The sequence below is a fragment of the Homalodisca vitripennis genome, chromosome 1 (genome assembly GCF_021130785.1).
Source record: "Homalodisca vitripennis isolate AUS2020 chromosome 1, UT_GWSS_2.1, whole genome shotgun sequence".
NCBI lineage: Eukaryota > Metazoa > Arthropoda > Insecta > Hemiptera > Cicadellidae > Homalodisca > Homalodisca vitripennis.
Genome location: NC_060207.1, coordinates 65605137 through 65626404, shown reverse-complemented (window position 1 = coordinate 65626404; position 21268 = coordinate 65605137). Strand labels below are relative to the sequence as shown.

At 33.0% G+C, this 21268-nt stretch overlaps 1 protein-coding gene across 1 annotated transcript; it reads left to right on the top strand.

Moving 5' to 3' along the window:
- Positions 1-1179: 1179 nt before the first annotated feature.
- On the top strand, positions 1180-20625 carry LOC124363509 (coiled-coil domain-containing protein 150-like). The gene is made up of 4 exons (XM_046818760.1): positions 1180-1331; positions 11255-11434; positions 16193-16374; positions 20171-20625. The coding sequence occupies exons 2-4, from the start codon at positions 11264-11266 to the stop codon at positions 20382-20384; spliced, it is 567 nt and encodes a 188-aa protein (XP_046674716.1). The 5' UTR covers positions 1180-1331; positions 11255-11263; the 3' UTR covers positions 20385-20625.
- Positions 20626-21268: the final 643 nt, after the last annotated feature.

Sequence of the window (21268 nt, the reverse complement as noted above, 5' to 3'; positions counted from 1 at the left end):
ATTTTTATTATCTATTACGAATTAATGAGTCGTTTTATATCCGAACATATCTGAAAAATAATAGAAATTATATAGAACGTATACAACATTAATGTTTATCGAATTAATTATATTAATATTAAACTTTCTTTTAACTCCAAAGACACTTGACATAATGCGAGATGGTGCACAACCAATAAAGTGTCATAATTTCATCATATTATGTAGACAAGATTATTTGTAAGTAGACAAGATTAAGTGCCTGCCATTAATTAGGTTGTTAAATCAAGGCTTAATGAAACCAATTTAATTTTGCTGCATCCTGCAACATCCAGCTTTGAAAATGTAATTTAAATATATGTATGCTGTACTAAACTACTGAAAGGTGTTTAACTCAGAGTGTAAGCTGAAAACACAGTGGTCATTTTAATAGGTTTGCCAAGTACTGAACTAAATTAAATCCAGAGGAGTACGGAGGTAGAACGCATGGGCATGCTCATTCCACTATTCCAATACTCCGGCTATGTGTAGTTGGCAGGAGGGGCCCATCCATCACCACTATTTCTCTCCGAGGGTTACGATCACCCCATGCAGGTGACCCACGAGGAGCTCGTGTATTAGTGGCCCTATTGATTGAAAGAAGGTATGGTCTCACAGTGCCACAGCTGGAAGAACGGGTCTTTGGAATGACCAGGCTCATTCGGATCAGATCACTGAAATGAACAGGCTCATGAGCCGGATCTTCAGATCACTCGGTCTGCTCGATCAGATCATGACACTTATTAATAATAAACAATTAATTTATTAAATTATGTTTTCTTGATGCAATTAATTATATTAGTTAGAATAATGAATTCTGTTTTTATTATTAGAAATATGATGTAAAAATGAATTTCATTGTTTCCGTCCTGTGAGCCATGAAATGTTACTGATAAAAAAATCATCGTTAGTATTATCTGTACAGTAAAACATATTTAAATGGTTCAAAGTAAGTTAAATGCAATAGTTTACAACGAGGTGAAACTGTCGTCTATAATTAATTCAGATTTTAAACAGTTTTCTTCTGTCTAGCAGATTACTCAGATCATTATTTCGTGACCCGGATCAGGAAGTCGGTTCTCTCATTATCGCATCACTAGTTGACCCTGGTTTTACCATAGACTTAGTTCTTGTTCCAGCGTTCTCTGTTGACTGTTTCATTTTTCAGACGTTTCAATTTAATTTTTTTTTTATTTATTTATTTTTTTAAATTTTTTTTATTTAATGTTGACTGATTTTTAAACGTGGTTATGTTTGTAGTGGATTGTGATTATTTGTTTTTTAATTGACACATTCTCATTTTTCTATCACAGGTTGGCCATTTCATTCTATTAACGTTTTAGTCAAACTTAGTTACCTATTACAGAACCTAAATATATCGAACGTTAATTTTCCATGTTAAATGCATATTTACTCCTATAAGTCGTCTGATACTATATTTGAGACTATTAAAACTTATGAATTATTTTTGTGCCAAACTATTGAATACAAAACCGTTCTTATTATAGTTATGTACAGTTTAGCAATACCAGCTCTTTTTAATGTATTGGATAACAATATTGTTCCAAATTCATTCAAAGTAAATCATTTGTAGGCTATGCTACAGTGGAGATTTACATGTGGTATTTATGTCATTTGCTGTCAGACCTATCTAAACAGTAAAAAGTAACTAAATGTTAGGCTACACTGTTTTGTATGTTGCATTTTATAAATACGCATCCTACATAGTTTTTTAATTTATTATTAAATTATTTTTAGGTATAACTTTAAAACAATTGACCTATACTGAAATTTGAAATACCTATAACGTAATTTGGTCCAAAATTTTGGTTTCGTTAGTTTGGATAATCATATATTGGTAATTCGATTGTGGGCTGGTCTTTTAGGGTAGAGTACGATAAACAGACACTTTTTTATATCGATATTATCAAACAGTGGGTAATTATCATATTAACGGCCGGGGCGGAAAAATACGAGTTTTGCGTTATTAACTTATTGGAATCGTCCTATAGAACAAAAAAGTATAAGGTTTGATGGGGTGGAAATGAGAAATAACGAAGTTCTATAAAATAAAAAATTTAATAAATTTTCAGTAATATCTCCATGTTCTACATCCACGTCTAGCGTCACGTGACCTTTTGTGACCAATGATTGAACCTCGTGATGATGTCATCGGTTGCGCCGCCATCTTTGCAAACGTAAATGAAAAATAATACAGAAATGAGCAGAATTTTGATCAAAATTAATAATGATTTTCTTAATTTCGAGAAAAAAATTAATTACGAGTGCCTCCGGCCATCAGCGCGGGCTTCGGCTGCCCCGCGCTGATGTCAATAAAAGAAAAACATCCCTCGAGATAGTACCTATCAGTAAAATATAAAATTCTAGAGGGGCTGATCAAAAATATAAATTGATTTTTGATCGGCAGACCTTGGTGCTGCCGAAGCCCGCGCTGATGGCCGGAGGCACTCGCATTTTGGGTGGCGGAGTGTGATCAAGAATAAAAACAAGTTTTGAATGTTTTTTCAATAAAGAGTTTTTTTTTTTTTTTTTTTTTTTTTTTTTTTTTTTTTTTTTTTTTTTTTTTTTTTTTTTGGTTCTCTTAGGACAAGAAGCTTACAAATTGCACTTAGTCCTGTAAGGACCTTTGCGCTGCCTCCGGAGTGATAGGATATTCAGGATGGGTAAGGTTAGGGAGTAGGGGCCGCCTCCTATCGAGATCCATGAGGAAGAATTAGGGCACTACATCTCAAAGTCATCCCGGAAGAAGGGAGGCCAGCTGTGAACCAGCCTCTCCAGTCAAAGTAGGCAGGGGGTGCCACACCTTGTTGAGGTTAACAAGAGCCTCTGAGGTAAGGGAACAAACCCCACCAACTCCAACAGCCATCCTCCACAGTAGGCTAGACCTATCGAATTGCCCATGAATCCCAGAATCTCAACATTTGCGGTTAGTGATGTGCCGCTACTGGACATCCATAAGGTTGCCCAGATTGAAGTGGCACATCGGATTTTGCTGTGCCCAGTGGTGGGTTCAACTGGTAGGTATAAACCAGCCAGAAGTGATCCCTGCTGGGTTTTAGTTTTAGTTTGGTAATGTTTGTTTTTGTTGAATTTTTGTGTTTGGAGAAATGTAGAGGTAAAACACGGAAGTACAACAAAGCGACGCACCAGCTGAACGGGCGGCGAGACTCTGCAACCACGTTATCTACTAGACCGCTCGACTTTGACCTCTGTCTGAGGGTGGGGAGGGGTTTGCGATAAGACAATTCCTGTTTTATATTGATGAAATATTGTTCTACGCTAATCTAGTAATCAGTAGAAGCAAAATGTCAAATAACGATTCATGTCTGGGTGTGGTCGGTATAATCCCAAAGTACCGAGATAATTTCGTTTTGGTTAAAACGTAAACTCTTTACGTGCCCTACGAAACACTCCGACACACACAATTCACTAGGGTTGGTTGAACTAGTGGATGGTTGATTCATCATTGTAAACGCTCTCACTCAATCCGACCTACTGAACACGATATCTTGTGTAGAACTGACCCATGCCCCGTAGAACTCAGATAACAGATATGCTGTCAGTCCCGGCCGCAGATAATATTCAAGTAAACAGATTATCCAGACACAGCACACAAACTGAACATTAAAACATTAGGAACTTAACCACTTATCAATATACCCCCTAAAATCATGTTATTTGTCATTTGCACCCCCTAGTACTATATATATTTTTTGTTCAGGAGGGTGAGCAGAATACGTTGGTAACGTCAAATTCGTGATTTGCCGCCCCGGCCTTTAATCTTACTGGTACGCACTAAAAGATGATTTACTTCAATATGTTTGTTTTGTTTGTTGTTAGGTAGGCCTATACATTTTATTTATTATTTAAATGTAATTTTTGCTATCACATGTCTTAGTTTTATCATATAATTAATGGTTATGGTTTGTTTATTATTTATGACATTATGTAATTGTTAAAACTATTTATATTGATTTGAAACATGTAACTTTGATTTAGTATTTCAGATATGTTAATATCAGTTGGTGGTTTTGTTAATATTCGATATATAAGTAGTGATGATTTTAATAAGCAATACACTTAAACCGGATCCACTTATAATACCCTGCCTGTCTTTTATTATACTGCAGTCTTTATATGATCTACTTTGCATTTTTTCGAATGGGAAGTAGTAAATATGAAAATAGACTAGGTGTAGATATGAAATTAATGGTCAGGTAGATGAATTAAAAGATTTGCAGCAAATATGAATTTCACATTATTAACCTACTGTATTGCTATCATCCTCCTGAACAAATCTATATATTAAGGTTTCAAGAAGTAACTGTGGGAATGAGAAATAAAGTTGTAAAACATTAAGTGGAACTACTTTTTTCATGCAGAGTAATAATTCCTTATTCTACATCTATCCGGGCTGTCACATAACCTTGTCAACTTCGCATATTTTCCTGCTGACATCAGCCGTAATGCCATCTTTAGATATGTTAAATAACAATATTCTGAAATTGGTGAGAATTTTGACCTAAATAAACAACGTTTTTGTTATTTAAGACCGTCTGAGAATACGAATTCTTAGGCTGACACAAGTGCGCCCAGCCATCAGTGTGGTCTGCATGCATATGATAGTGGCGAAGAACGAAAACATCCGGGCAGAGTACGATAAGTGGACCCAGTTCTGATATCGTTTATTAACATCATTGATACTTATATATATCAAATAACAGAACTATCAATCGTTATCAATGTATCTAAAATATTAAAGTCACATGATTCAAATTAATAGAAATAGTTAAAATAATTAAATAATGTCATAAATAATAAAGGAACAATAACCAATAATCAAACGATAAAATTAAGACAGGTGACAGGAAAAATGTTATTTAAATAATAAAGAAAACGTAACCACAAAACAAATATCTTTAACACAAAATTGTTAGTGTTGTAGTAGAGCAAAGAATCATTGTACAATTTCACTTTAAATTTGGAAAAACTGCTACTAAAACTCATAATTTCCTGAAAGAAGTCTGTGGCAGTGAATGTTTATCATGGGTGCCACGTGTTTTTGAATTTTTTATAACAAAATATAAGGTGATTGAAATGTCTAAAATAACCAAACTGTAGAAAATTTAGTTGTGGACACAAAAAAATACAAATGTGTATGTGTGCGTGTCCGTGCGTGCGTGTGTTATGGAGTTCAGAAATAAAATTGGAAATAAGTTTTATGTTTACAGAGAAAGTACAGTGGCAAAATCTTTTCCCATTTTCAGTTGCAAAGCAACACAATAATAACCATAATAAAATTGACTCTCATGTAAATTAATGTGCTTTTCTTTTGTCTATATACTTTTATTAATCAATAAAATTTTTTAATTGAATGCTTGTGGTTACCTGACACATTAACTTAAATTGTAAAATGTTTTAGACATACAGAATGGGTTACCATGTTGACAGTTACATATTACTGGCCATATAAATGTAATCCAAGTGTACCCTGTACGAATTTATATTTAAAAACATTGTGGTATGATTATCGGAATCAATCCATCCATAGTAAAAATTCTAGGGACATTATAAAAATTCACATATGTAATTCCTGAGCCCGAAATTCATGCATAGTTATAGTCCCACGAAAATATTGTGGTTCCAAATATAACCTACTGCCCGCCATTATATGATTGCGTACTGCTGACTGGCTGCCAGTAGAATGATTGTGTTTAGCAAAAACTTGGGTAACCTGGTAAACCTGCAGTGACAGGTACATCATTAAACACAACTGTAATCTTCTTCCAAAATAACATGACTTAGATAGTGCCCTCTCTATGATGGATGTGTTATGGAGTCTCAACATGAGTTCACCCCTTTCTCAACCTTACTCATTCTGAATAATTTTTAAGCAGCAAAAGGGTCCTTTAACACTGAGTGCAATAAAATTCCTTAATTTCTTGTTCCAAGCAAACAAACATTTTTTAAATTTTTTGAGCTTTCCACATTAAATGAACTAGTAGTTGAATGGACTGCAGTAATGCCTTAGGTCATCTGTGCAGACTGCGATCTAAAAAGCATCCCTCGAGATAGTTCAGATCAGTAAAATCCAAAAACTTGAGGATCTAATCACGATGCTTAAGAGAGCTTTTGCACAATGGCTTTTGGATGGCCTTGGCCATGTGCCGCCAGCCAGACATAACTTCCCTGGTATTGATAACTATATTAAAGTAAGCTTAAAGAACAAACACATGTCACAATATTTACAATAAATTTTACTAATCATAACAGCTGTAGTGTGCTTTGAATGAGATTCAGATTCAGATTCAGATTCTTTATTGGCTATTAAGTAACACAAATTACAATAAGCTTCGTCAAGTTAATACAGCTAAGTCATAATGTTACAACCACAAATTGTATATTAAAAATTACAACAACATTCAAATTCTTAGATCATTAAAATCACAGTTAAAATATTCTTCAGTGGTATAAAAGCATTTTCTTCTTAACCAACTACATATCACACTTTTATATTTATTACAAGGTAATTGCCCTACTGCTAATGGTAACTTGTTAAACAATATGTACTGTTGAAATTTAAAACTTTTCTGAGTCTTGGCCAACCTAACATTTGGGGTCACTAAATTAAGGCATTGTCTGGTCTCATAATTATGATAAAAACTGTGGTTATTAAACATACCAAAATGTTCTTTAACATATAGCAGATTACTGTATATATACATGCAACTCAATGTCATGATGGAGATCAGGAAAAGTTGCTCTACAAGAGTCAGAAGCTGATAAACCAGTGATAGCTCTTATTGCCTTTTTTTGCCAAACAAAAACTTTTTTGGCTGCACTTGAGTTACCCCAGAGTCTTACACCATAGTTGAGTTGCGAATGAAACAGACCAAAGTAGACCATTAACAAAGTTTCCAAGCTGACACATGATCTTAACGTTCTTAAGAGACAAGTTACTCTAGATAGTTTTTTGCAAAGATAGTTAACATGTGCATCCCAGCTCAGTTTAGTGTCAAGATAAATACCCAACAGCTTGACAGGATAAAAATAAGGATCATACAAAATGTCTATATTATGTTTTAGTGAGAATAGTATATGTTCAGTCTTAGTTTCATTAATCATTAGGTTATTTACAGAGAACCAGATTTTGGCTTGTTCTAGAGAATCTGTAAGCTGGGTTTTAACATTAATAGGATCGATATTATAACATAACAAGGTTGTATCATGTGCATATAACATTGAAAAACATGGTTCATTTATACTAAAATCATTAATAAATACTAAAAACAAAAAGGGTCCCAAAACAGAGCCTTGCAATACCCCTGAAACTACACTTAAGAATTCTGAGGAATGGTTATTAACATAAACCTTTTGTTCTCTGTCTTTTAGATAACTTTCAATTAATTGTAATTCCAAATTCCTTATTCCATAAAATTCAAGTTTTTTACATAAAATAGAGTGATTAACAGTGTCAAAAGCCTTGCTCAAATCGATCAGTGTAGTTCCAGCCACCAACTTATTTTCAAAACAATTCAATACAGCCTCAATAATTGCTTCAACACCCATTACAGTGGAGTGATTTGGTCTAAAGCCAAATTGATAAGGATAGATAAAATGGTTTGATGTAAAATACTGAAAAAGTTGCCTTATTAAACAGGATTCTATTATTTTACTAATTATCGGGACTATTGTAATAGGACGGTAGTTCTCTGGTAAATTCTTGTCTCCTTTCTTAAATATAGAGGTAACCTTAGAAAATTTTAAACAGCTAGAAAACTGACCCTCAACTAACATACAATTAATTATATAAGTAAGAGGTACAATTATTACATCTATAATATTTTTTTAAACAAAGTTGGACATTCCATATAAGTCTTCACTACGTGAACAGCTCATTTTGGAAACAACAGAAATTACAGTATCACAGTCAATTATATTCCATTTGAAATCATGTTCAATAACATTAACAGGGCGAGGATAGTTATTAAGAGATCAAAATATGATATGTTGCTGGCATCGTCATTAACAATTGTATTTAAACTATTACAACTAGGGTTGACAAAAAACTTATTGAAGACATCAGGTGTTACAGGTACAATATTATTACTAGGCCCATTCAGATTACCAGATTCATTTTTTACAACTCTCTATGCTGTTTTACATTTATTCTTTGCATTTGTAATCATTTTGTCATTAGCAATCTTTTTCGCCTTATTAATTTCTAGATTGTAATGTTTTTTGAAGTTATTAAAAATAATCTTGTCTCTAGCATCTAAGCTTAGTTTCCATCTGTCATATAATACTAAAAGATAAGCTCTCATCCTTAAGTTGAGGAGTATACCAGGTTTTAAGTTTACATTTAGGTTTTGCAGGTACAGTGATAAAAGGACAACAAATGTTAAAATAATAACTTAATACATCAACAAACAATGAAAAAAATGAGTGGCCTCCATTTAGTCAGGAAGTGTCGCATCTTAATTGAACTTTATCAATGTACACAAAATGCATATTCAATTAATAAAGGTGTTTTCAATTCAATTCAAAACCTTACTAATAATAAACACACAACATAATTCTGAAAATTTTAACTGATACCTTCTTACATTCACTTTTTTATCACCATTAAAAAAATCAAGATCGAAAACTAGGAAAAACTCAAGGCCACTCTATGATCATCTTTCTATCTAGTACAAAAATGAATACATAACAGCCCTACACAAAGTACCAAATGAGTGGTACAAAAATTGATAAGGAAAATATGACCTTGAAAAAGAAAATTTATGATCTGACACTAAGAACAGTCAAGCGCAATGCCACTGCACACCAAATAACACTAGCTCAAAACAAACCTAAAGTGTTGTGGCAAGTTATTAATTTAGAGAGACACAGCAAACAATCATCAGAGACAAATTCACTTGAAATTCATTTAAATGGAAGAACTATAAGTGATCCTGAGTTTATAGCTAATCATTTCAACAAATTCTTTTCTGAAGTAGCTGAAGAAACCCTAAAACAGAAACCTAAACCCACTTTACCTAATTTTCAGCAACCAGTTACATTCAACTATTCCAGTCCTTTTAGATTTAAACATGTCACTCAGAAAGATACTCAAGATTCAATAGCTTCCTTAAAACCTAAGCTCTCCTGTGGATTCGATGAGATACCAGCGAAAGTAGTTAAGCATTGCGCTCTGCAACTCACAGCTCCTATTGCTGGCATAGTCAACAAGTCTTTTGCACTCAGCCAGTTTCCAGCCTCACTAAAAATTGCCAAAATTTACTCTTTACATAAAAAAGGCTCACGCACTGAAATAAAAAACTATAGACCAATTTCATTAATTTCTCCATTTTCTAAAATTATTGAAAAGATTGTCCTAACTCAATTATTAACCTTCCTTAACCATGAACAACTCCTGAGTGAAAACCAACACGGATTCTTGAAAGGTAAATCTACTAATAGCGCACTTACTTGTATTGTCGAATTCATTATCGATCAGTATTTGTTTTTGTATTTGTTAGATTTCCGCAAACAAGTCTCAGCAATTCTTATAGACTACAGTAAGGCTTTTGATTGCCTGGGACATGGACTAATAGTAAAAAAACTAGCTGCTATGGGCATAACAGGTAAAGAAAGTGCATGGTTTGCCAGTTACCTTGAAGGGCGTACACAGATTGTAGAAGTCCAAGATATCACAAAAGGTATAAAGACTACATATATGTCTGAGCCGCAGCCCATGAAAAGAGGAGTACCTCAAGGCTCAGTCCTGGGGCTATTTCTGTACATTTTGTTTACTAATGACTTGCCAGACATCATCAAAGCAAATAGAAACACAAAATGTATCATGTATGCTGACAACACTACTCTCCTTCAGAGAAACAACAAAGCACAAGACTTTTATAAAGACTCATTATCCACACTTGACAAAGTAATTAACTACTGCAGCCAAAATGACCTAGCATTAAATGCATCCAAGACAGTGCACTTCAACTTCAGTAGACTAGCAGAACCTGTTTTAGATTTACCAAACATCACCTCCGAAGAAGAAACAAAATTATTTGGTCTGTCTCTTGATACTGGCCTTAGATGGACTAGCCACATTAATAGCCTTTGTAAAAAAATCAGCACTGGAGTATATGTGGTCAGAAGAATATATTGGGCAGCAGGACTGGATGCAACAAAAACTGCTTACTATGCCATGATAGAATCACACATCCGCTATGGTATAGCTGTTTGGGGAGGAACTTCCGAGAGCAATCTTAATAGTATTTTAGTACTGCTGAAAAAAGCCATTCAAGTTTTGTCGAACTTGCAACCACTAGACAGCTGCAGGAATGCTTTAAAATCTCTTGAAATACTAACAGTTGTGACTCTCTACATTCAAACTGTCATACTTCAAACAAGAGATTGGGACTTACATACAAGAGGTGAAAACATCTATTCCTACAACACCCGGTATGCCACCGACTTTTCCCTTCCATCTCATCGCACAGCCCAGTTCTAAAGAAAACCAAGTTACATCGTATGCAAGTTATACAATGCTCTGCCCACATCTTTAAAAGAGAGGGAAACTACTAACAACAGGACTTCACTACTGGCTCAAGATAAGACCGCTCTATTCATTGAAAGAATTCTTTGATGCTACACATCAGTAAAGAGAAATAATTTCAACATTGTAATTCATACTCACATATTATTAATTGTTTGTACTGATTGTATAATATTTTTGACGCCAGTATGTTTCTTAATGTTACTGTAAATAAAGATGATTGATTGATTGACTTATACTACCATCAAATTGAAAAACTTTCTTTATTTAAGAAGCTAAGATATGAATGTTTGAAAATTATAATTACCTATCACCTGCGCCCTCAGCTCTAATAAAATTTTGAATAGTTAATGTTCTTAAAATACTAATCAATGATAATTACATTATTCATAAAGTGCTTTTCACATGCAATGAATACAAAACCTTTCAAGTAGCAGATTTGTAATGTAGATAAATGTCTAGGTTGAATTTATTAGGAATGAAATTATGGACAGTTTATTCACAATCTTCTGTTTTAAAAGAAGAAAAGGGGATGAATTTCGGAAATATAAAATATTATTGCCCTGTTTCATTGGTTAGTTTATAGTTTGAAATAAATAAGTTGTTATTAACAAGGTGAAGTTAGGACTAACAAGTATTGATTTCATTTATATTTTTATTTTTCAGTTTTATAGTATGGAGTTTGAGCAGTTGAAGACAATATTTATACATTTAGAAAAAAATATCTCTGTTCTTGAGAGAGAACTTGGTGATATTTCAAAGTTTTGTTACCAAACTGATAACGGGTCTGATTTTGAAGGAATCAAGGTATTGAAGAGGCTGTCAGAAGAATTGGAGGAAAGATGTGTAAGTACAAATAAAGTTGGAAAACAAAAGATGAAAACTATGTTAACATATCAAGACTCAATATAATTCTTAAACTGACAGTAACTGTGCAGTTTTATTTTGAAATACAACTTTACTTTATTAATAACAAATAACTTTAGTATAATTATATGATAATTATTTTTAAATTGTAGGTGTTTGGAATAGTAAAAACCTTCTTATACAGTTGTCTTAAAAATTGCTTACTTCCTTATCAGTGTTTGGCTTGTAGTTTTCATAGCACTGAAATTTAGATTTTTCTTTCTTACTACTATGAGTGCCAAATAAGTTGTAGATCATAACATTAGATCTACTAAATTTTTAGTCCGATTCTCACGTCTGAGGACTCGGCTACTCATGCTATTACATGGGATGAATAGAGGCTGGACAGTCCAGCCAGCTGAATACTACTGACTCTGCCTCTAAATCTGTACTAATATACATCAGAGGTCCTTGGTCTGTAAACAATAACAACAGATGTCTTAGTTTTTTCCTTTTACCACAGTCTAAACAAACTCCATAGACTCACTAATATGATCCTCAATAGTACAACTTTATCTACACATACATTTTCTAATCTCGTTTTTACCCAATCCTGGTCAAACCTTTTAGTATGAGTTTAACCTCAGTAGTATGTTGTTTTACATATTAAAACCTTTATAGCACGAATTCATTATCTCTAGTGCATATTTCCCATGGTCAGTGACATGCTTTTTAATTAAAAAAACATTAAGCACAGGTCTAGATATTGAAACACTCTCCTTTCCGACACTTTAGACATGTAATGTGAATTTCTGTTGTTTGTAGCACCAATAGTTACTGTTGCGTCTGTTGCCAGATCTGTGTAATTTTATGAGAACATAAGTTGTATGAGTGAAAGTGTTGTGAAGTGAAATTATGAACTATTTAGTGTCTTATTAGCTACCTATTGACATCCATCTAACTCAAATTATTTAATGAATTTATTAACAGCATGTGTACTTCAACAAACTGCAAGTTATGAAATGAATTAAAATTAGCTTACAGTATTTTTACAGACAGAACAGTAGGAGAGATTTACAGGAATTTTACCTCTCTTGTGTTTTTTGTGTTTGTTTAAATTTTTATCTACCGTTGTTATACAGTATTATTTTGTAACTACAATACTGTAGTACTCAACAGTTAAACTATGCTTTCTGTTAAAATATGAGTTTGATAAATCCCCTTGAGACTCTTCTTATCGAGGTTCAATTATCTATTCTGCTCTCTACTGGACATATAAATAGCTTTGTCTAACTTAATCAGTACCGTCTACAATGAGGTTTGACAAGCTTTTCTGCTCTCTTCTACTTTACAACTCACTTTCTGAAACTAAATGGGAAACCTACTCAAGGTTTCAGATGACTGAATGTGCTGAGCAACGCATTTGCATTAAATTTTGCCAAAAACTTGGCCATTCAGCATCAGAGACGATTACTATGATACAGAAAGTTTATGGTGACGTGTCTATGAGCGATACACAAATAAAAGAGTGGTTTAGGCGGTTTAAAAATGGCCGCATATCAGTGGAGAGTGATGACCGATCTGGCAGGCCTTCAACGGCCAGAAACGCTGAAAATGTTGAACGTGTTCGTGCAGCAATTAATGAAAACCGTCAATTGACTGTCCGAGAGCTGGAAGAAAATTTAGGAATACCAAAATCGTGAGTTTGTAACATTTTACACAAAGATTTAAAAATGAACCGTGTTTCGGCAAAATTTGTTCCTCGGCTGCTGACCAAAAAAACTGTCGACTTGAAATCGCACAGGACAGTCAGGATTTGATAAAAAGTGACCCAGGGCTATTTAAAATAGTTATTACTGGTGATGAGTCATAGGTTTATGGCTAAGACCCTGAAACAAAGGTTCAATCTTCAGAGTGGAAAACTCGCGGAGAGCAACGGCCGAAAAAGCAAGACAAAGTTGAAGCAATGTCAAGAAAATGCTGACAGTTTTTTTTTTTTTTTACCAGGACGGCGTTGTTCATCACAAATATGCTCCAAGAGGCCAGACAGTGAATAAGGAGTATTATCTTGAGGTCCTAAGGCGGCTACAAGATGCAGTGCGAAGGAAACGACCTGAACTGTGGACAAGCCGTGACTGGATCCTGCACCACGACAACGCGCCAGCTCATTCCTCAAATCTTATTCCGCGTCTTTTGGTCAAACACGACATCAACCAACTACGACAGCCTCCCTACAGTCCTGACATAGCTCCTTGTGACTTCTGGCTATTTCCGAAATTAAAAATTCCTTTGAAAGGAAAAAGATTTGACGATGTTGAACAAATAAAACAAAATGCGACAAAGGACCTGTTAGCCATTCCGCAAAATGAATTTAAGGAGTGTTTCCGGAAGTGGGAGGAGCATTGGAATAAGGTAGTGGGGGTGGAGGGGAGTACTTTGAAGGGGACCAGATTGCCTTTGCCACAGAGTAATGTCAGTTCATACCAGACGTCAAGGTCGGATACTTTTTGGACACACCTTGTATATGAGACTCACTCATATGTGGAAAAGCTGGTGGGAGGGCACTTTCTCTCTCCCTCTCCCTTCCTCCCACCCATCCACAATCTTACTCCCATTCTCACTTTTGTTTTCCTTATGACATAGTTAAAGACTCATAGCTTCCTGTTGTCGAGAAGAAGAAGTAGACTGCAATAACTTGAATAAATAAAAAAAAAAGAAATGATTTAAGGAGAAAGAGAGGTAGCTTGCATTTACACTGCACCAAAGGTGTGAATCACTCCAGCAACATCTGGGGGATTTGTCAAATGGCTCTTAAGACAGAGAAATCTACTCTTTGATGAAGAGGTGTCTGACAGTTCCCGAATATTATCAACTACATACATGTATCACATTAAACTACAACTATAGTTCTTACAGTCGAGTACTTTATACAATGGACTGGAAACATAGCTGATTATTCTGCAAAGCTCATGTTTCTCTTCCTGTGCCTAGTCTTTACAATTACTCTCTCATGATATTCCTTGTATCTGCAGTACAAATGTGTTAATTTTTCTTGTACCAATATATAAATACTATATGTATATTTTGTCTAGAAAACAGCGGTGTGTGTACTCTATGTAATAATTTGTTTTTATTAGATAACTATGTAACATGATGTGAATTTACCGTTTTCTTTTTTATGCTTCACATATTCATTTATTCTTTTATTTAGATGGTAACAAAGTAATTATAACCATAAAAAACAAAACTAAAGTAAAACTGCTGTATTTGGCATTGTTTTGAAAAATTTGAGTTAAAATCTTTCATTCCATGTAAATTCTTATTGTTATTACTTATGAAAAATAAAATTTGATTTATTATATCTAAAGTGAATATTTTCCAATAGCTAATTCAGTTTTCCATAAAAAACTAATTGTTTTTTTTCATATTATTAGAACAAATCTGTCAACTTTCAAAAAATATTTAATTAACTATTGCAATTTTGTGCATTTGCAATGATTTTTGTAAATCCATTTGTAAAGATAAGTGCTTATTGTGAACTATCTGATTGTTTTTAATTTTATTTGTACGTCCTCGTACTGTATGTTAATATGTTCTTAACTGTGTATAGAGTAAATAGTAGATTAACCCTAGAACTGACAAAGTCATAATTTATGACAATTTTATTTCCTACAGCGAGTACGGACTTCTGCATATTAAAATGTGGGTGTTATTGTGGTATAAATTTTTTTTACTCTTATAAGCTGTTATTATGGTCATACTTTGATAGTAAATACAATAAACATAAACCAAGTGGTTTTTTTTAATAGTCAAAAAAAAAAATGCAAAACATATCTTTTGGGTCTGGTACTCTTATATGAGAAAATCACTGATCCCATCAATTTTCACCCAAACCAAACACCGTTAATTAAAGGTTGGCCTTGTCATCGGCTTTACCATAAGCCAGACCAGTGACTCTGATAAGTGTACACCAGACCGCAAAAATCCTAACGTCAGGTATGGGAATCGAATCCACAACTCCAAGGCTATCTCCCATGTCCAAGAGTAGCACCTTAGACTGCACAGCTATCCTGACTTGATGTTTTGAATGTGCCGATAGCTAACTTAGAATACCCACTGTTGCTATTCGATACATCTGGATTGCATGCCAGTTCTAGGGTTAAATAATTCTAACAAACTGAGTTCAATCATATGAGGTTTCAACATGTGGCATTTTTATTCATAGAGTTAAAAAATAAAATAACTGAGTGGAAAGTTAGCATTATAAATTGGTAACAAGATATGATTTCAACGCATTCTTGTACTCTTCCTAGCTCACCAAAACTTTTATTATTTGAACACTATAAAATCTAACTTACTGTTTAAAATTGTGAATATATCATGTGGCAAGGTATCTCAAGAGACATATAATCTATAAACTTTTCATTTTGCATGAAACTTAATTTATACATAGATAAGAATGAGTTATATGATGGTGCATGTTAAACCATGGAATTTGTCTAGGCATTATTGAAGCCTATCACTCAGAAGGCTGACAGTATTTCTTTTATCTGTCTGGAGAATGTAAAACTCTCTTTTCTGTATGATTGTATGTCTATCTTGCAGAACATCTCTAGAATGAAATGAGCTATTGATTTGAAATTTTGTAAGCAAGCTCAGTGAAGCCTGTACGACATGTATCCGTACTTGTACCTTGTTTATCAAATCATCTCATTTTTATAAATATGTTTTTAATAAAATTTGTATATTATTTTCCAGAACGAACTAGAAGAGTTAAATAAACAAGACGAGGCTGACATTTGTGAAATAAATAAAGAATTGATAGATAGTAAACATTATGTAGCTGAACTTGAAGAAAGGCAGCAGGAATTTGAAAACATCCTCATTCAACACAACTTGCTTGAACCTGATAACTCTGAACAACCGCATAAAGACTTAGAGTATCCTTTATAGTACTAAGTTTTAAAATTGAATTACTTTAGTAGTTTTAAAAATTTTGACTCTCAAAAAAGTAGTAACTTAACTTTTTGAATGCCCAAAGCGAGTTATTCCACAAATAATTCTTTTAATATTAGTGGCCATAAGGTGTTGAATTTGTGTTGAGGTGGTTGGGCAAGTCAATTTCGTTGCCTACTTTTTTGACTACATTTGATAACATCTGTTCCTTTGTTTTGTTCTGTGTCGGATGTGCTTGAAGCGCACATTGTGAGTTTACTTCCTGTCATTATTTGAAGCTTCTTTTGCACTCTAACTTTGTCATTCCCGTTCATTGGTTGTTTCCTTTATAAGTTTTTTGTACAGTTTTATTGGTTTATATTATATATAAGTATATTTTTAACTTTATAAATATGCCATACTTTGAAGAAATATTGACATTATCATGACTAATGCAGATGACTCTGACTTCGTTCTTAAGGTTATGAACGCTTTTCAAGTGTTGACGAAGTTGAGTATAATGCAACAGTACATTATTTTGCACAATTTGAGTGAGAGTGAATTCTACTTAGAATATGAAAGTTAAGCACCAACCTAAAATAGGTCCATGCAAAACCTTCTCTGGACTCAAGTAAATAGTAATGATCCAGGTCCTAGACGTACAATACCCATTTACAGAGGACCTAATTTACCTATTTCCTTTGACTCTAATTCGAAATCAATTGAAATTTTATCACGAAACATTTGAGTTTTTATATTTATATATTTGTAACCAGCACAATTATTTCACCTAACTCATGACTGAAAAGATGGAATCACATTCACCATGTTATTTGAAAGCTTTCCTTTGTGTCATCATAAATATGGGTTTGATTCCAATTACTCCATTGAAGAATACTTCAGTACAAAATGGAAGAATCATGTGTGTGTTCTTTAGTGTAGTATTTTCCAAAAACTAATTTCATATTTTTTGGCAAATGTACTGTAACCATCCAAACTAAAGTGCTTTCTAATACAGCCTCTGATTGACAATATGAGCGAGATGTGTAAATTATTTGGCCGTCCCAGCAGTTATGTGGCTGTAGACGAAGTTATAGTTTAGAATTTACAATCCACAAAAACGAATTAAATTTGGAATGAAGGTATTTTGTGTTATTTGAATCTTCACAAACGGCTACATAATATATGATTTCGTCCCTTATTTTGGAAACCAAAAACTAATAGAAACTCCGACTCTTCTAAAAACTACGCACAAAGTTAAAACTCTGTGCAAGTTTGTAGTTTTGAAAGATCCAACCGATCCTGCAATTGGCTTACATATTTATACCAACAGGTATAATTACACTAGCTCAGATCTAGCCAGGTAGGTACTAAAATCAAATTGTTCACTCACATGTACCGTTATGCCAACTAAGGCAGGGGTTCCTCCTAATCTATAAATTGGAAAAGGGAGGCATCGTTTCATAAAGAAATAATAATATATCAGTTGTTAGTTGGTGAAACAAAAGAGATTTTCATTTGTTCAGTATAGATAACAAAACCAGCAAGACCGAATTGACTGATGTAACTAATAAGTGGCCAAACAAATATTCAACAGCCAAACCAAATATAATAACTATACCAGACATGGAAGCAGTGGACATTGCATAACCTTTTTTGACTTTGAGATAAGAATTTACAATTCCTGTTTTGTACATTTAGAAACAAACTTAAAGAAGCCGATGACACAGTTTATAAAAAGTTTTATTAGGGGACCATGTTTAAAGCAAGCTGGCACAAACAATGGGCAGTTGAGGCAGCTGCGTGCTTCCCAGTTAAAGTGAAAGAGAATTAGCACTCACTGAACGTCTCAACAACAAATCGCACTTCATCCAGAAGAGACCAATCGTGACTGTGAAGTATATGGTTTCTCTCTCCAGGTTTGAGGAATGAAATCACATTCTTGTGCAAAACATGTGCTGATAATTTGACACTACACCTAGAAGTTTGTTTTGAGGTTTACTATACTATGGAAGACTACTCATAAACAAACAAAACCTTTAACAAAAACTGTCTTACTGTTTCCCAACATTTGTATTTCTTTACTTTTCTCATCACTTTATGTTCATGTATGGTTTTGTAAAAAAATATAATTTTTTATAAAAATAATGTTAATTGATTTCATGCTTACTGATACATATAAAGTGAAATATTGATGAATCGTTTAAAAAATAACAAAAAAGCATCAGACCGATTTCTATCTGTTAATCAACCATTTAACCAAATAAAAAGGTGGCTTTTTTATTTAAAAAATTAAAATGTATTGTAATTTTATTAATTTTTTAATACTTCTGTAATAGGATAAAACTTTACAAAAGAACTTGGCGTTAAAAGATTTGATAGTTAAAGTTTTGGAATTAGTATCATAACAAACATTTTGTCTTATAAAACTTATGAGTGAAACAAGTTAGAATCACTGTCACTACAAGTAAAGTTGTTTATATATTTTAGTTTTAATGAAGTCACAGTTTGAGTTACCCTTAATATATAATACAAAAAAACTATTTGAAAATTCTATCGTTGTACATAGTGCCCCTGGGATTGACTAGTTGAAAGGATATATATATATATATATATATATATATATATATATATATATTTATTTATTGTTAGGTAGTTAGCAAGGATTAGTGGCCAGGAATGCTCACCTAGAGAATTTAGGGTCTCAGGAGAGGACTTTCAAATTAATTATATTTAGGAGAAAATGTAAATGCTCTATACAATTTTGAGAATTAAGCCCACAAAAGGCAGTTGTAGTCTATTTTTAACTAGTATAGTTTAGAAAAATTACATATACTACTTGTTTCCACTAAAAATTTTAGCCAAAAAATATCTTTTTTAGGAACATAGTTTTCTTTCTATTTGTCTGGTTTTGTTTGGATATCATGATCCTGATAAAAATTTGTGTTTTTTACTATGATATTCCTATAGATTTAATTTGTTTTTGGTGATGAAGGAGGTCAGAAATCAAACTAACCCTCTCTCATTACACATAAAAAATATCAAATGTAGAAATAGAAAAATGTACAACTTTAACCCTTTTACTGGTGGGTTTTTTCTCAGAACTCATTCCCCGAAAGTGAGTTTCATTGTTGTTTCGTTATGTTTGGTTTGCTAAAACAGATATTGTATAATTTACAAAGGAAAAATTACTTTTGTTCATGTATTTAGACAACTTTTACAATTATAAACTACTGATTACTGAGATTATCTATGGCACAGAAACAAATTATAATTGTTTTGTAAATGTAGTTTTTATTTCAGTTTGTATTTTCTATATTAATATATATTATTTGTAAATTGTAATAATTTTGTCATTTATTGAAGATAGTTTAAAAGAATGTGGTAGTGAACAAGTGAAAGTAAATTACAAGACACAATAATTATTGATAATCATTAAATGCCTCATAGTATGAACAACAGCAGTGATAGTAAAATTGACAAAAACCCCAAAAAATTAGTGATGGGTTACAAAAAAATTGTGTAAATAGTACAAATCCTTTTTTATTTTTTCAAAACACTGTCTTTATTTAATAAGAATTAACAATAATAAGTTCATAATACTTATACAATGTAATATATTGTTTTGTGCTACGTTCACCTGTTTTTGTTTTGTTTTTTTTTTCTTTCTTAAAACAATAAAAAATAATCAGTCTTGGGGTCCAATATGAAGCAGGTAATTTTTTCAGTTTTTAATGGGTTAATGCTAGTAGTAAAGATACAGTAATTTGATTAGTGTCTTTCTTAACACGGCTTTTCCAGGCATGATGTAAGCAGCTATGAGAAGTTCCTTCATGAGAGAAAACCTTTCAAGAGCCCCCTTGCACCTCAGGTAGCTGATTCACCAGTCAATAGCACATTTCTTGTGGCTCGAATTCCGAGCCAGACAATACAACAATTGCATGATTTCAATAAAGAAAACCTCTCAGACTTGCAGAATACCATATGTGACTTTCAGGAACACAAACAAAAGTAAAGAAACTGCAAGAAAAACTAAGAAGACTAAATTATTTGAAGTTAAATCCAATAATTATTGATTATTTGCCTATGAGACTATTGCATACAAATACAAACAAAAGTGACTCAACAGTTTCTTAATGATTCAAACACTGGACCGTTTCCAAGTTACATTTTTATAAGTATGATCTTTGTTGTTGTGTGTGATAAGTGTATAAATTTTAAATAATAAGTTTATAATAAACATAATGAAAAATTGGTATTGCCTTTCTCCCCAAATGTTGTAATTATGTTAATCTAAAGGAACAGTTAATATTGGTTTTTGGTTTATTTAGTATGATAATGGAAAATATTGTAGAATAAAACTTGCTTTTGGCTTGCTGGAGACTTCATCCCTGGACCTTAAATGTAGGTGTTAACCAAATTAGTCAGGTAAGTTAAGTGGTGAAGGGTTTATTTGAATAAATGTTTTTTACCAGGAAATTTGTTTTTCCAAAGTTATGTACATGATAATTGCCATAACTCTTAGTAAATTCAGACTAAACTTAGTGTTTGTACAAGGGCTATCCAGAAAGTAGATTAAATGTTGATTAAACAAAATACAAGAAAAAATTGTATTATATAAATTTGAGAGTGACAATAAAATACTATTTTTCAAGACAGTCATCATATAAATTTAAGCACTTATAATAGTGGTGAACTAGTGTTGAAATTTCATAATTATAAAATTCTGCTACTGGTAACTTCGACCAGGTAGAAACACCCTCCCACAGTTCCACGTCGTCATCAAAGTATCTCCGATCCATAGACTAATTTGGTTTCACAATTTACATGTTTTACCTGTCTTGTCTCCTGTAATAATTCAATCAAGTAGCGTGTCACCATCTTTTTCCTAAGAGTCCA